The following is a 14423-nucleotide window of genomic DNA, read 5'->3' as shown; positions in this document are numbered from 1 at the left end:
CTCACAGGTTCACCAACTCTCTTCTCCCTACCTAATGGTGAGAAAAACCAAGGAGGCCAGGAATAAACAGCTTTAAAGTCACTGGGGAGCTGAGCTCAGCTGCCAGCTCAGATGGCTTCAGGGCTTGCTTTCCTCTCTCCTGCCTCCAGCACCTTTTCACTCTTCCCCCATTCACCCAAGGTCCACAACACCAGGCACAGCCCAGCCCAGGGAGATCAGCTTCCACACCCACCTATGAAACAAGGAGCTTGGGGGGGGGAAGTGGGGGAGTTCCTCCAGGGCCCTTTGCCTCTTCTGAACTTCCAGCCAGAGAGCAAATCCTTGAGCTGGGTCTAGTGGAAATCAACATGCCCCAAGTGCCTGAGCCATCCATCGTGCCCCCAGACATGCAACCAGCAATGTTCCAGGTGAACCAAACGTGGGGAAAGAAGCTGTCCTCAGTCCACATACTGGCTCCTGCCCAAGGAAGGGATGTCCACAGACTGGATGATCCTTCCTGCAGTGTGCTCCTCAAAAATGACAATCTGCAGAGGAGAGAGGGACACAGAAAGTTCCTTTGTGCAAAGGCTGAGCCTGCTTTAAATATTTATAGGAGGGAAAGGCATCTGATCACAGCAGGGGAAGGAAGCAGCATTTCAGGAGATCAATCAATACCAGCCTCAACAGTGACTGAAATTCCCCTTCAGCACCACATGATGCAGAAAAATCAACCAGCAGCAGAGGAGGTTTGGGCTTGATTTTGAATGTGATGCAGCGCTCTGAAGCTTAGCTGCCAGCCTCCTCATATCCCCTTGGCTGTCAGAGCCACATTCAGCTTCAGGGCAGCCCCTTCCCTGGCTTCCACAACCCTCAGCTTCAGAGCAGCCCCTTCCCTGGCTTCCACAACCCTCAGCTTCAGAGCAGCCCCTTCCCTGGCTTCCACAACCCTCAGCTTCAGAGCAGCCTCTTCCCTGGCTTCCACAACCCTCAGCTTCAGAGCAGCCCCTTCCCTGGCTTCCACAGAGGCCAGGAGATAAAAGTCTTCTTCCTCTCTGCTGGGCTGGCTGCACTTGGGGCACACCAAGCCCATGAGCACTCCAGGCTGGGGGCAGAGTGGCTGGAAACTGCCTGGCACAAAAGGGCCTTGGGGTGTTGGGTGACAGCTGGCTGAAGATGAGCCAGGGGGTGCCCAGGTGGCCAAGAAGGCCACCAGCAGCCTGGCCTGGATCAGCAATGGTGTGGCCAGCAGGGGCAAGGGAAGTGATGGTGTCCCTGGACTGGGCATTGGTGAGGCCATACCTTGAATCCTGGGTTCAGATTTGGGCCTACACTCCAAGAAGGACATTGAGAGGCTGGAGCAGGTCCAGAGAAGGGCAACAGAGCTGGGGAAGGGTCTGGAGAACAGGGCTGGGGAGGAGCAGCTGAGGGAGCTGGGGGTGTTTAGTCTGGTGAAATAGAGGCTGAAAGGAGACCTCATTGCTCTCTGAGAGCAGGCTGCAGGAGGGTGGGGGTTTGGCTCTGCTCCCTAGTCTCAGGTGATAGGAGAGGAAATGACCTGAAATTGTGCCTGGGGAGAGGGTTAGGTTGGAGATTAGGAACCATTTCTGTGCTGCAAGAGTGGTCAGGGGTTGGCACAGGCTGCCCAGGGAGGTGGTGGAGTCCCCATCCCTGGAGCTGTTCCAGAAAGGTGTTGGCCATGGCACCTGGGGCTGTGGTTTGGTGGCCATGGTGGGGTTGGGCTGAAAGATCTCAGAGGGCTTTTCCAACCCAAACAGGTCCTAGGTACCTAATCCATCTCCTTGGGATGTGTCCCAGAGCAGGATCTTTCATAACACAGCCAAGCCCAGAGAACCACCCCCCCCAAAGCCTCTTACCTCATTGCTCCCTTTCCTCAACCAGGGGCCAGGCAGGTAGAGAGTCTCCTGAGGTCCAATCTTCCAGTAGCGGCCCAGGTTCCGGCCATTGGCAAACACAACTCCTTTTTCCCAGCCCTAGAAGCAAGGCAGGGCACAGAGGCACTGAGCACAGAATCATCACAGAATGGTCTGGGTTGGAAGGGACCTCCAGGGGTCATCCAGTCCAACCCCCTCTGCAGTCAGCAGGGACATCCTCCACTAGAGCAGCTTGCCCAGAGCCCTGTAGAGCCTCACCTTGAATATCTCCAGGGATGGAGCCTCAACCATCTCCCTGGGCAACCTGTTTCGGTGTTCCAACCCCCTCATGGTGAAGAACTTCTTCCTAACACCCAGCTGGACTGCCTGGTTAGCACCCCCACAGGAAACCAAGCCTGCTGCCACACTTGCATTCTGTCAGGCCACTTTCTGCTTGCTTTCTGTGGAGCCTTATGGAGCCTATAGAGCCTTACGGAGTGCTGTAGAGCCCTATAGAGCCCTACGGAGCCCTATGGAGTCTGTAGAGCCTTATAGAGCCCTACGGAGCCCTATGGAGTCTGTAGAGCCTTATAGAGCCCTACGGAGCCCTATGGAGTCCTGTAGAGCCTTATAGAGCCCTATGGAGCCTTACAGAGCCTGAAGAGCCCTATGGAGCCTAGAGAGCCCTGTGGAGCCTATAGAGCCCTATGGAGCCTTATAGAGCCCTACGGCACCTATAGAGCCCTATGGAGTCCTGTAGAGCCTTATAGAGCCCTATGGAGCCTTACAGAGCCCTGCAGAGCCCTGTGGAGCCTATAGAGCCCTATGGAGCCTACAGAGCCCTATGGAGCCTTATAGAGCCCTATGGAGCCCTACAGAGCCTTATAGAGCCCTATGAATCCTATAGAGCCCTACGGAGCCTACAGAGCCCTACAGAGCCTTATAGAGCCCTATGGAGCCTTATAGAGCTCTATGAATCCTATAGAGCCTTATAGAGCCCTATGAATCCTATAGAGCCCTATGGAGCCTATGGAGCCCTATGGAGCCCTATGGAAACTATATAGCCATATGGAGCCTATAGAGCCCTCTGGAGCCCTCTGGAGTCTATAAAGCCCTATGGAATCTTCTAGAGCAATATGGAGCCCTGTGGAGCCTATAGAGCCCTATGGAACCTTCTAGAGCAATATGGAGCCCTGTGGAGCCTATAGAGCCCTATGGAGCCCTATGGAAACTATATAGCCATATGGAGCCTATTGAGCCCTATGGAGCCCATAGAGCCCTATGGAGCCCTATGTGCCTGAATCCAGGAACGCTGAAGTGAGCCCTGCTGAAGAGGAGTTACCCTTCATGTGCTAATTAAAAGGAGAAGGCTTTCACTTCCTGACTGGTGCTTGTGGAGAAGCTTGATCCTTTGGCTCAGAGATGCCTTCAGCGCTCCCCAAGCACAGGACTCTCTCCCCTCCCCTATTTCCCAGGGGCCAGGGATCCTCTCTTGCTGCTGCTGCTGCTGCTGCCTGGCACGATCTACAACGCAGCACAGATGTGGAAGTGAGCAGCAGGGTAATGGTTGGCATGAGCCTGGCCTTGGAGGGAGTGGAATCAGAGGAGGAAGTTTCAATACTAATATCCCATCTTAAGGCCTGTGCACCAGCAGCACTCTGCCACAGCAGGGAGGTGTGAGCAGCAGCTCTCGTGGCACATCCACAAAGCAGGAGCAGGAGGGGGGATGACAAATGAGACTTGCCTGGAGCTTCAAGAAAGTGTCCTGTGGCTGATGCTCTATCCACAGCCTCCCACGGAAGAAAGCTGGACCCACAAAGTAGTCTGGGACTGAACTCCATCCAGCAGCGTGCTTCAGGCTGCAAGACAAGGACCAGACACAGCAGGGAAGCACCAGGCAGCACTGACATGAGGGAGAAGAGGCCAACCCCCAGCTCACTGCAACCTCCTTGCAGGGAGCCCTAGAGAGCAAGCAGGCCTCCTTTCAGCCTCCTCCACACTAAACACCCCCAGCTCCCTCAGCTGCTCCTCCCCAGCCCTCTTCTCCAAACCCTTCCCCAGCTTTGTTGCCCTTCTCTGGAGCTGCTCCAGCCTCTTAATGTCCTTCTTGGAGAGAGAAGCCCAAAGCTGAACTCAAGATTCAAAGTGTGGCCTCACCAGTGCCCAGGGGCACATGGGATGGGATGGGATGGGATGGGATGGGATAGAATGGAATGGAATTAACCAGGTTGGAAAAGATCTTTGAGATCCTCAAGTCCAACCTATCACCCAGCACCATCTGATCAACTAAACCATGGCACCAAGTGCCACATCCAGGCTCTTCCTAAACACCTCCAGGGATGGGGACTCCACCACCTCCCTGGGCAGCACATCCCAATGGCCAATTCCTCTTGCAGGGAAGAATTTCTTCCTAACCTCCATCCTAAACCTCCCCTGGCACAGCTTGAGACTGTGTCCTCTTGTTCTGCTGCTGGGTGCCTGGGAGAAGAGCCCAACCCCCACCTGGCTATAACCTCCCTGCAGGGAGCTGGAGAGAGCAAGAAGGTCTCCCCTGAGCCTCCTCTTCTGCAGGCTAAGCAACCCCAGCTCCCTCAGCCTCTCCTCCCAGGGCTGTGCTCCAGACCCCTCCCCAGCCTCCTTGCCCTTCTCTGGACACCTTCAGGTCTCTCAATGTCCTTCTTGACCTGAGAAGCCCAGAACTGGACACAGGACTCCAGGTGTGGTCTAAGCAGTGCTGAGCACAGGGCACAAGGACTTCCCTGCTCCTGCTGGCCACACTCTGCCTGATGCAGGCCAGGATGCCCTTGGCCTTCTTGGCCAGCTGGCCTTGCCCAGGCTAAGGGAAAACCTGCACAACTGGGAGGATTCCCTTCCTGCCCATGTGCTTATCAAGGTCCATGAACACATCCTTGCAATTAGGAGCAACCTGGCTTTATTTCTTCCCTGTGCCACACTCTGGGAGCAGGGGCCAAACCTAAGAGAAAATAAGGAGTGTGGAAGTGCCACTGAAGCCTTGAGCTTCTGTCAGCACAAGCTCCTCCCAGCCCTTCCAAACAGCAGCTCTTGGATTCAGCTGAGTTATTGATCCAGTGCAGCCTGGCTGCTGCTGAATTATTCAGCTAAAATCCTTCCACAGTGGCAGGCTCCATCCTCCCACACAGGGGCTGGAAGCTGATTGTGCTCCCTTGCTCCTGGTCAGTTGCCAACCTTGCCTCTGTTTGCCCATGGCACTGCCCTTGCCTCCCTGGGAACATGCTTCTAAACCCCTGCAGCCTGAGGTTAGCCCCCATCAAGAAGAATCCTTCAGGTGGCCCCCACCCTGACCCAGCAACTGTGAAGATTGTCCTGAGCAATTTCAGAGGCACAGAATCACAGAATGGTTTAGGTTGGGAGGGAACTCAGAGATCATTTACTTCAACCTCCCCACTATGGGCAGGGTCACCTCTCAACGAGGCTTGGTTGGCTCAAGGCCTCATCCAGCCTGGCCTGGAATGTGCCCAGGGAGGAAGCATCCACAACCTCCTTGGGCAACCTGTTCCAGAGTCTCACCTCTCACATACTGAAGAACTTCTTCCTCAGCTCCAGTCTAACCCTGCTCTCCCTCAGCTTCAAGCCATTCCTCCTTGTCCTGTCTCTAGACACCCTCAGGAAAAGTCTGCAGCCTTCCTGCAGGATCTCTTCAGGTACTGGAAGGCAGCTCTAAGGTCCCCCTGGAGCCTCCTCTGCAGGCTGAACACCCCCAGCTCCCTCAGCCCATCCTCCCAGCAGAGCTGCTACCAGCCCTTGGATCCTCTTTGCAGCCTCTCCTGGACCTGCTCCAACAGTTCCATGCCCTCCTTATGGTGGGGGCAGCAGAACTGGAGGGGGAGGTCTCACAGCAGCGGAGGGAAGGGGCCAAATCACCTCTCTGGAGTGCAGACTTTCCCCCTGTGAGAGCTATTTCAGTTGAACATGGCCTCCCTCTCCTTCCCACACAACATGCAGGAGCTGTGATATCTTGGGGGACTGCACATGTGGTACCTTCTGGTGTTAAACAACAGAACTGCAAACACTCTCTCTGGAGCCTGGCCAGAGTCCAGAGGGCATCTGTTGCCTCCAAAGTTTGCTGAGGTTTTCTCTAGCCTGCCAGAGGCTTCCTTGCCTCACCCCTGCTGCATTTCTTTTTAAGCCTCCCTTAAATTCAAGCAAAACATCTTAAAAGAGAGGAAGCCATCTGGGCTTGTTAATGTACTATTAGTAGCTCCCCAGAATTAATCTGTCCCTGGTGAGTTTGCCTGACTAAAGATATCAGCCAGCTTGCTAATTTCAAGAGAGACACCGACTCCTCCAAGCTGTGGGGGTGTTGGGACCCACCCCTTTGGCTTAAGTCATCCTTTCACCTGAGCTGATCCTGTGGTACAGGCTGGGAGGAAGGCTTCAGATCCTCTACGGCAGGAATGCGCTTCGTGGAATGGGTTGGGTTGGAAGGGACCCCAGAGATCAGCTCCTCTGACCCCCCCCCTGCCATGGGCAGGGACAGCTCCCACCAGCCCAGCTTGCTCAAGGCCTCATCCAAGCTGGCCTTGAGCATCCCCAGGGAGGGGACATCCACAACCTCCCTGGGCAGCCTGTGCCAGAATCTCACCCCCTTGAACTATCACAGTATCACAGTAACTGAAGAACTTCTTCCTAAGATCCGGTCTCAACCTGCTCTCCCTCAGCTTCAAATCATTTCTCCTTGTCCTGTTCATGGATTCATAGGATGGGTTGGGTTGGAAGGGACCTTAAAGGTCATCCAGTTTCAACCCCCCTGCCATGGGCAGGGACACCTCCCACCAGCACAGCTTGCTCAAGGCCTCATCCAGCCTGGCCTTGAACAGCTCCAGGGAGGGGACATCCACAACCTTCCTGGGCAGCCTGTGCCAGTGCCTCACCATTGCTAGACACCCTCATGAAGAGTCCCCCTCCAGCCTTCCTGCAGGACGCTTTCAGGCACTGGAAGGCAATTCTAAGGTCCCCCTGGAGTCCTCTCTTCTCTAAGCTGAACAATCCCAGCCCCCTCAGCCCATCCTCAGAGCAGAGGTGCTCCAGCCCTTGGATCACTCTTGTGACCCTAAATAATCACAGTATCACCAAGGTTGGAAGAGACCTCAAAGATCCTCAAGTCCAAGCTGTCACCACAGACCTCATGACTAGACCATGGCACCAAGTGCTACATCCAATCCCCTCTCGAACACCTCCAGGGATGGGGACTCCACCACCTCCCTGGGCAGCACATCCCAATGGCCAATTCCTCTCTCTGAGAAGAACTTTCTCCTCACCTCCAGCCTGAACCTCCCCTGGCACAGCTTGAGACTGTGTCCTCTTGTTCTGGTGCTGCTTGCCTGGCAGAAGAGACCAACCCCCACCTGGCTCCAACCTCCCTTCAGGGAGTTGCAGAGAGCAAGAAGGTCTCCCCTGAGCCTCCTCTTCTCTAAGCTAAGCAATCCCAGCTCCCTCAGCCTCTCCCTGTAGGGCTTGTGCCCAGGGCCTCTCCCCAGCCTTGTTGCCCCTCTCTGGCAGGGATAAGAGGGCAGCCCTACTGTGCACTGCTTCAGGCAAAAGCTATCAGCAGGGAACTGGGCAGTTCAGACCCCACCTCCCTGCTTTGACCTTGGTCTTGCCTTTCTGCTGCATCTAAAAGCTACCTGCCAGGTTTGGCACTGCTGCTCCAAGCAGTTTGGTTTGGTGTGAGGGAGCAAAAAGAGTGGAACTGCCACAAACCTTTCCATGAAGCTGGGTTTCATCTCCAGGCTGTAAATCTTGAAGTTCCTCAAGGGGGTTTTGTTCAAGAAGACATCACCAACTAAGCCTGCAAGAGCAATGGGGGTAATGAAGAGTTGCAAAACAGCTGAAGCTGAGAGATTTTTTCCTATCTGGAGGAGAGGAACAGCAGGAGATGGAAAGCAGCCACGTTCTGCAATGGCATTAGAGTCCATATGGTCCCATTGCTCATCCAGATTGAGTGGGGAACATTGCTCTGCATTTGGCCTCCCCACACTCTCTGCTTTGCTTCAACTCACCAAGCAGAAAACACTGTTGGCACAGGCAGCAGAGGAGGTTGGGTTGTCACTGGTGGGTTTTTAGTTAGCTGTCCATGTGTGGAGGTTTTTAAAGCAGTAGATCAGTTCCTTCCCTCCCAGGCACAGCAGAGCAGAGCATGGGGAAAGTGCTGCCCCTGCCTACTGGATGACCTTTGGAGGTCCCTTCCCACCCAGACCATTCTGTGGTTCTGTTGTCCAGTGCTGACCCAGGGCTTTGTATCCAAGGACCTCAAGATAACCTTCAGAGGTAATTTACCTTCAGCATTCTCCTGTCCAAGATATTCTCCACGTAGCAAGCAAAGCCCAGGTCCTGATCCAGCCTCCTAATTACAGCACTGCAGCTGAGGCTGCCTAAGCAGCACAGAGGCTTTATGAACCTCTTCTGCAGTGAAATCAAATCAGTCCAGGCATGTGCTGAACTCCAAGAGTTGGGTTTGGACAGCTGCTGCAGACAGGTCCCCACTAAAACAGAGTCCTGGGGTTCTGACCTCTTCCAGCTCCACCACTTGAATACATTACTGAGTTCTGCTCAACACAGGCCAGGTCACTGCTCCTGATGCTGTGTGAGCTGGGCCCAGAGGAGACCAGAGAGGTGATCAGAGGGCTGGAGCACCTGCCCTGTGGGGACAGGCTGAGGGAGTTGGGGTTGTTCAGCCCCAAGAGAAGAGAATGCTACAGGGAGACATTAGAGCTGCCTTTCAGCTCCTGAAGGGGCTACAGGAGGGCTGGGGAGGGACTTTTGACACGGGCTGGGAGTGATAGGATGAGGGACAATGGCTTTGAGCTGGGAGAGGGGAGACAGACTGGAGATGAGGAAGAAATTCCTTCCATTGAGGGTGGGGAGAGACTGGCACAGGTTGCCCAGGGAGGCTGTGGCTGTCCCCTCCCTAGAGGTGTTGAAGGCCAGGCTGGATGAGCAAGCTGGGCTGGTGGGAGGGATCCCTGCCCATGGCAGGGGGGTTGGAACTGGATGGCCTTTAAGGTCCCTTTCAACCCAACCCATTGCTATGAATCTGTGAAAACCAGAAGCCTTAATGCAAGCCAGCAAGCAGCCACTGCCTTCCACCTGCCATCCCTGCAGCCTGGGGCTGAGGAACTGTGGATTTAACACATTCCCTCTGCCACACCATTCCCCACCCACCCCCAGCCAGCAGGCCTGGCTAGCGCTGTGACAGCTGGACTGAGCCTTCAGTTGGGCTCTGTGTAAAGCAGAGCAGAGAGGCAGCTCCCCAGTGCTGCAGCTCTGAGAGCACCCCAGGCCAGTGGGGGCACAGAGAACTTGACTGACCTTTCCTCTGCTCGTTCAGTGCCAGCCCATAATTGACACGACCACGGTTCTCTACCAGCAGCCTCAGCTGCCTGAAGCCCTGTGGGAAAGCAGAAGGAAGAGCATCAGCTGGAGCAGAGAGAGGCATCTGCTGTGTCAGCCACAATGCTGAGGGCAGTGGAGGTGCTCAGGAGGGGAGGTGGCACCAACACCCCTGGCAGCTGCACTCTACCTGTTTAAAGCCTGGACAAGAGAAGGCTCAGAGGAGGCTTTACTCCCTGAAGGGAGGTTGTAGCCAGCTGGGGGTTGGGCTCTTCTCCCAGCCAACCAGCAGCAGAACAAGAGGACACAGTCTCAAGCTGTGCCAGGGGAGGTTCAGGCTGGAGGTGAGGAAGACATTCTTCCCAGCAAGAGAGATTGGCCCTTGGGATGTGCTGCCCAGGGAGGTGGTGGAGTCCCCATCCCTGGAGGTGTTTAGGAAGAGCCTGGCTGAGGCCCTTGGTGCCATGGTTGAGTTGATCAGATGGTGCTGGGTGAGAGGTTGGACTGGATGATCTCAAAGGTCTTTTCCAACCTGGTTAATTCTGTCCTATTCTAAAGCTCTGCATTACCTGACATTACCAGAGAGCTCTGCACTGAGCAGCCTTCAGCCTTTCCAGAACACTTTTCTTGCTTTCCTCCCTCTTGAAGCTTTAAATTCCATTTGGAGATCGCCCACAGAGCCAGAAATGGAGTTTGACAGAGCACAGGCTTATGTCATACAGCTCTCCCACAACCCAGAACAACAACTGAGGGTATCCACCCCCTCAGCTGCTCCCCAGAGCCATGCTCAGCTCTGCTGACTTGCATGCAATCACAGACTGGCCTGGCTGGAGCTGCTCAAGAGACCTGTGGCCATGGCTCTTTGGGACATGGTTTGATGGCCATGGTGGGGTTGGGTTGCTGCTTGCACTCAGTGGCCTTAGAAGGCTTTTCCAAGCCAAACAACTCTATGATACCATTAATTTCCCCAGTGAAATGCTGTCCAACCAGGGTCTCACAACTGCTCCCTGTGCCAGCAGCACAGGGATTGGGTGGGAGGTGCTCTTGAGGGCTGTGCTTCTTCAGAGGTCTCATTCTGCTCCCCACACATCATTGCTGTGAGCAATCTCCACTTAGTTACCTGTCCTTCAGGAAGGGTGAGCTCCACTTTGTTGTAGTCCAGCTCACCAACATACATAGTGTTAACAAAGACCTGCAGAGGGGAGCACAAGAGAGGAGAGCAACTTCTCAGCAATTCTGCTATCAGCTTCTCTTGCACAGGTTCCTGTTAGTTCAGGAGAGATGTTGAGAGAAAGGCAACAAAGCTGGGGAGGGGTCTGGAGCACAGCCCTGGGAGGAGAGGCTGAGGGAGCTGGGGTTGCTTAGCCTGCAGAAGAGGAGGCTCAGGGGAGACCTTCTTGCTCTCTGCAGCTCCCTGAAGGGAGGTTGGAGCCAGCTGGGGGTTGGTCTCTTCTCCCAGGCACCCAGCAGCAGAACAAGAGGACACAGTCTCAAGCTGTGCCAGGGGAGGTTCAGGCTGGAGGTGAGGAAGAAATTCTACACAGAGAGAGTTGTTAGCCACTGGAATGTGCTGCCCAGGGAGGTGGTGGAGTCCCCATCACTGGAGGTGTTTAAGAAGGGACTGGATGAGGCACTTGGTGCCATGGTTGAGTTGATTAGATGGTGTTGGATGATAGGTTGGACTTGATGATCTCAAAGGTCTTTTCCAACCTGCTTAATTCTATTCTATTTTATTCTATTCTATTCTATTCTATTCTATTCTATTCTATTCTATCCTAATTCTGAAGTATTCAGGGAGGAAACTGCCTCTGAAACCAGAACTCAGCCCCTGCAGCTGTGTCACTGACTCAGGCTAGGTGGGGAAAACCAAACTCCCAACCTTTCTCAAATCCCTCAGTACTCTGATGTCTGAAAGCTGCAGCACCTCCCCTGTGGGGACAGGCTGGGACAGTTGAGGCTGCTCAGCCTGGAGAAGAGAAGGCTCCAGGGAGTCATTAGAGCAGCCTTCCAGTACCTGAATGGAGCTCCAGGAGAGCTGGAGAGGGACTTTTCATAAAGGCTTGGAGTGCCAGGATGAGGGACAATGGCTTTGAGCTGGAAGAAGGGAGATTGAGACTGGAGATGAGGAAGAAATTCCTTCCAGTGAGGGTGGGAAGACACTGGCACAGGCTGCCCAGGGAGGTTGTGGATGCTCCCTCCCTGGTGGTGTTGAAGGCCAGGCTGGATGAGGCCTTGAGCAAGCTGAGCTGGTGGGAGGTGTCCCTGCCCATGGCAGGGGGGTTGGAACTGGCTGAGCTTTGAGGTCCCTTCCAACCCAACCCATTCCGTCCTTCTATCCACCAATGACTTTTAGCAGCCTGGGACCTCAGGCTGGTTTCCAAAGGATGAGGCTTGGGGCCAGTAAGCAGGGAACCAGCCTTCTAATCTAACCTGTTTTCAAGGCATTTCACATCCAGCTGCCCAGCCCCAGGCAGTTCCAGCTGCCTGAGGCCAGTGCCAGGTGCTCCCTGCTCCCCACCTGCGCTCGGTCGCGGACGTGGTGGTGCGAGTGCAGCTGGCCCCCGCCGAAGATGATGGTCTCATAGAGCACATAGCCATAGGACTGCCCTCTGCTCCTGTTCAGGGGCAGGTTCTCCATGTTCATGGGGAGCTCTGACTTGATGGGCTGCAAAGGAGAAGCAAAGTTAGCAGCACAAGTGGCCTCTCAGCACTGCCAGGCCAACCTGGAGGTGTTCAAGGCCAGGCTGGATGAGGCCTTGAGCAAGCTGGGCTGGTGGGAGGTGTCCCTGCCCATGGCAGGGGGGTGGAACTGGATGAGCTTCAAGGTCCCTTCCAACCCAACCCATCCTATGAATCAAGGCATGGGCTTCACTTCAAAAGATGGAAGTGATATCTGCCCAGGGAGGTGGTGGAGTCCCTGTCCCTGAAAGTGTTCAAAAAGGGCTTGGATGTGGCACTTGAAGCCATGGCTTAGTTAGCCAGGAGGTGTTGGGTGCTAGGTTGGACTTGATGATCTCTGAGGTGTTTTCCAACCTTACTGATTCTATGATCTTCACCCAGAACCAGCACACAGACCCTCCCCTCACCAGCAGCCTTTGATACCAGAGCTCTCTGTCCCACATACTCTAGATCCAGGTCCCTTCCAACCCAAACCATTCTATCAATCCCTGAATCCATTCAAGACAGGGGTTCCACTCTGCCACAGGTTGCACCTTTATGCTGTAAGCCTCCAGAGCTCTGTTCCAACCTGAATTACCCTTATGGCTCTGTGAAAGCTACAGCAATGAAGACAAGGTACCAGAGAAGGGGTTCAAGACAGGGGTTCCACTCTGCCACAGGTTGCACCTTTATGCTGTAAGCCTCCAGAGCTCTGTTCCAACCTGAATTACCCTTATGGCTCTGTGAAAGCTACAGCAATGAAGACAAGGTACCAGAGAAAGGGTTCAAGACAGGGGTTCCACTCTGCCACAGGCTGCACCTTTATGCTGTAAGCCTCCAGAGGTCTGTTCCAACCTGAATTACCCTTATGGCTCTGTGAAAGCTACAGCAATGAAGACAAGGTACCAGAGAAGGGGTTCAAGACAGGGGTTCCACTCTGCCACAGGCTGCACCTTTATGCTGTAAGCCTCCAGAGCTCTGTTCCAACCTGAATTGCCCTTATGGCTCTGTGAAAGCTACAGCAATGAAGACAAGGTACCAGAGAAGGGAGCCAAGGATGTGCCAAACTGGCATCCCAAGAGAACAGAAGTAAAAGAGCTAAGATTGACACTGGCCTTCTCTGCACATCCTTCACACAACATTTCCCAGCCTCATCCTTGTGAGCTGTCAACCCAGAGCACTAATCACCTTTTCCAGCTAAGAGGTGATGCCTTTTAGTGCTGAGATGCATGACAGTGGGGGCAGGCTGAGGGAGCTGAGGCTGATCAGCCTGGAGAAGAGAAGGCTCCAAGGAGACCTTAGAGAGCAGCTTTCCAGTACCTGAAGGGGGCTACAGGAGAGGTGGGGAGGGACTTTGGACAGGGGGTTGTAGTGCCAGACTGAGGGACAATGGCTTTGAGCTGGGAGAGGGGAGATTGAGACTGGAGATGAGGAAGAAATTGTTGAGAGTGAGGGTGGGGAGACTCTGGAACAGTTTGCCCAGAGAGGTTGTGGATGTCCCCTCCCTGGAGGTGTTCAATGCCAGGCTGGAAGAGGCCTTGAGCAAGCTGGGCTGGTGGGAGGTGTCCCTGCCCATGGCAGGGGGGGTTGGAGCTGGCTGAGCTTTAAGGTCCCATCCAACCCAAACCATTCTATGAATCTATGAACCTGGTGGTACTACCTGCAGAAGAGCTGGTAACACATCCCAGAGGGAGATGTACTGATGCATCAGGATTGCACCATAGGATGCCTTGCTCTCAATCATGGGAGGCAGAGGAAGAGGCTGGTCTGTGATGCAAAAAGAAGAAGAAGAAAGATGGCACAACTTCAGGCACAAACAGCCAGCCCAGATTTAAGGCCCCCACCCTGCACACCTCCCTTGGTTATCCCTCCCATCTCTTGGAGAAAGCCCCAAGCAGAGCCAGAGAGCAGCAGCAGAAGGGGCAGTTAAAGCAGGACTCAGCCTCAGGGCTGTGGGTGGCAGAGTGCTGTGGGTCTTGGGTGGCTGGTTACCAATGATGGTGCTGAAGAGCTGTCGCAGCTTGAAGAATTTGGAGGTGTAGTCCCCAGCCTCCGTCAGCACGGCGTCGTAGTCTGGAAGAGAAGCACAGGTGTTTGGAAGCTGGCAGCAGCACTGGGACAGCCTTCAGGGAGAAGGAAAAGCCCAAGGCACAGTGTCCTTGGCACTGTCTGCGTTGTGGACACCTGTGCACTTTCAGCAGGCTGAAGGTAGCCAGGGGCTGGAAAGAGGAAGCACCAAGGTAAGCCTCTGGCCAGGCAGCTTCGTCAGAGCTGTGTGCAGAGTGCCCTGCAATGGGGAACCTGGAGGTGGAGCTTCCAAGTTCAGAGATTCATAGAATCACAGAATGGGTTGGGTTGGAAGGGACCTCAAAGCTCAGCCAGTTCCAACCCCCCTGCCATGGGCAGGGACACCTCCCACCAGCACAGCTTGCCCAAGGCCTCATCCAGCCTGGCCTTGAGCAACTCCAGACAGGGGACATCCACAGCCTCCCTGGGCAGCCTGTGCCAGAGTCTCCCCAGCCTCACTCTAAAGAATTTCTTCCT

The 14423-nt window shown here is 54.6% G+C and overlaps 1 protein-coding gene across 3 annotated transcripts in view; it reads right to left on the bottom strand.

Moving 5' to 3' along the window:
• Nucleotides 1-269: 269 nt before the first annotated feature.
• The window catches only part of LOC104304038 (beta-galactosidase-1-like protein 2), a 43825-nt gene continuing 29671 nt past the window's right edge, over nucleotides 270-14423 (bottom strand). For 2 of the 3 annotated variants that reach the window (XM_054176161.1, XM_054176162.1), the window contains 9 exons: nucleotides 13872-13952; nucleotides 13540-13646; nucleotides 11740-11886; nucleotides 10342-10413; nucleotides 9201-9279; nucleotides 7593-7680; nucleotides 3595-3709; nucleotides 1854-1970; nucleotides 270-524 (listed from right to left, as the gene is read on the bottom strand). In XM_054176161.1, the coding sequence (XP_054032136.1) occupies nucleotides 438-524; nucleotides 1854-1970; nucleotides 3595-3709; nucleotides 7593-7680; nucleotides 9201-9279; nucleotides 10342-10413; nucleotides 11740-11886; nucleotides 13540-13646; nucleotides 13872-13952 (893 nt within the window). In that variant the 3' untranslated portion in view covers nucleotides 270-437. The remainder of the gene's footprint in view (nucleotides 525-1853; nucleotides 1971-3594; nucleotides 3710-7592; nucleotides 7681-9200; nucleotides 9280-10341; nucleotides 10414-11739; nucleotides 11887-13539; nucleotides 13647-13871; nucleotides 13953-14423) is intronic. The other variant, XM_054176163.1, reaches the window with a different exon arrangement.

This window comes from Dryobates pubescens, chromosome 34, assembly GCF_014839835.1.
Source record: "Dryobates pubescens isolate bDryPub1 chromosome 34, bDryPub1.pri, whole genome shotgun sequence".
Classification (NCBI taxonomy): domain Eukaryota; kingdom Metazoa; phylum Chordata; class Aves; order Piciformes; family Picidae; genus Dryobates; species Dryobates pubescens.
The sequence above is the reverse complement of the archived record's forward strand: the minus strand, read 5'-3'. Positions and strand labels throughout refer to the sequence as shown.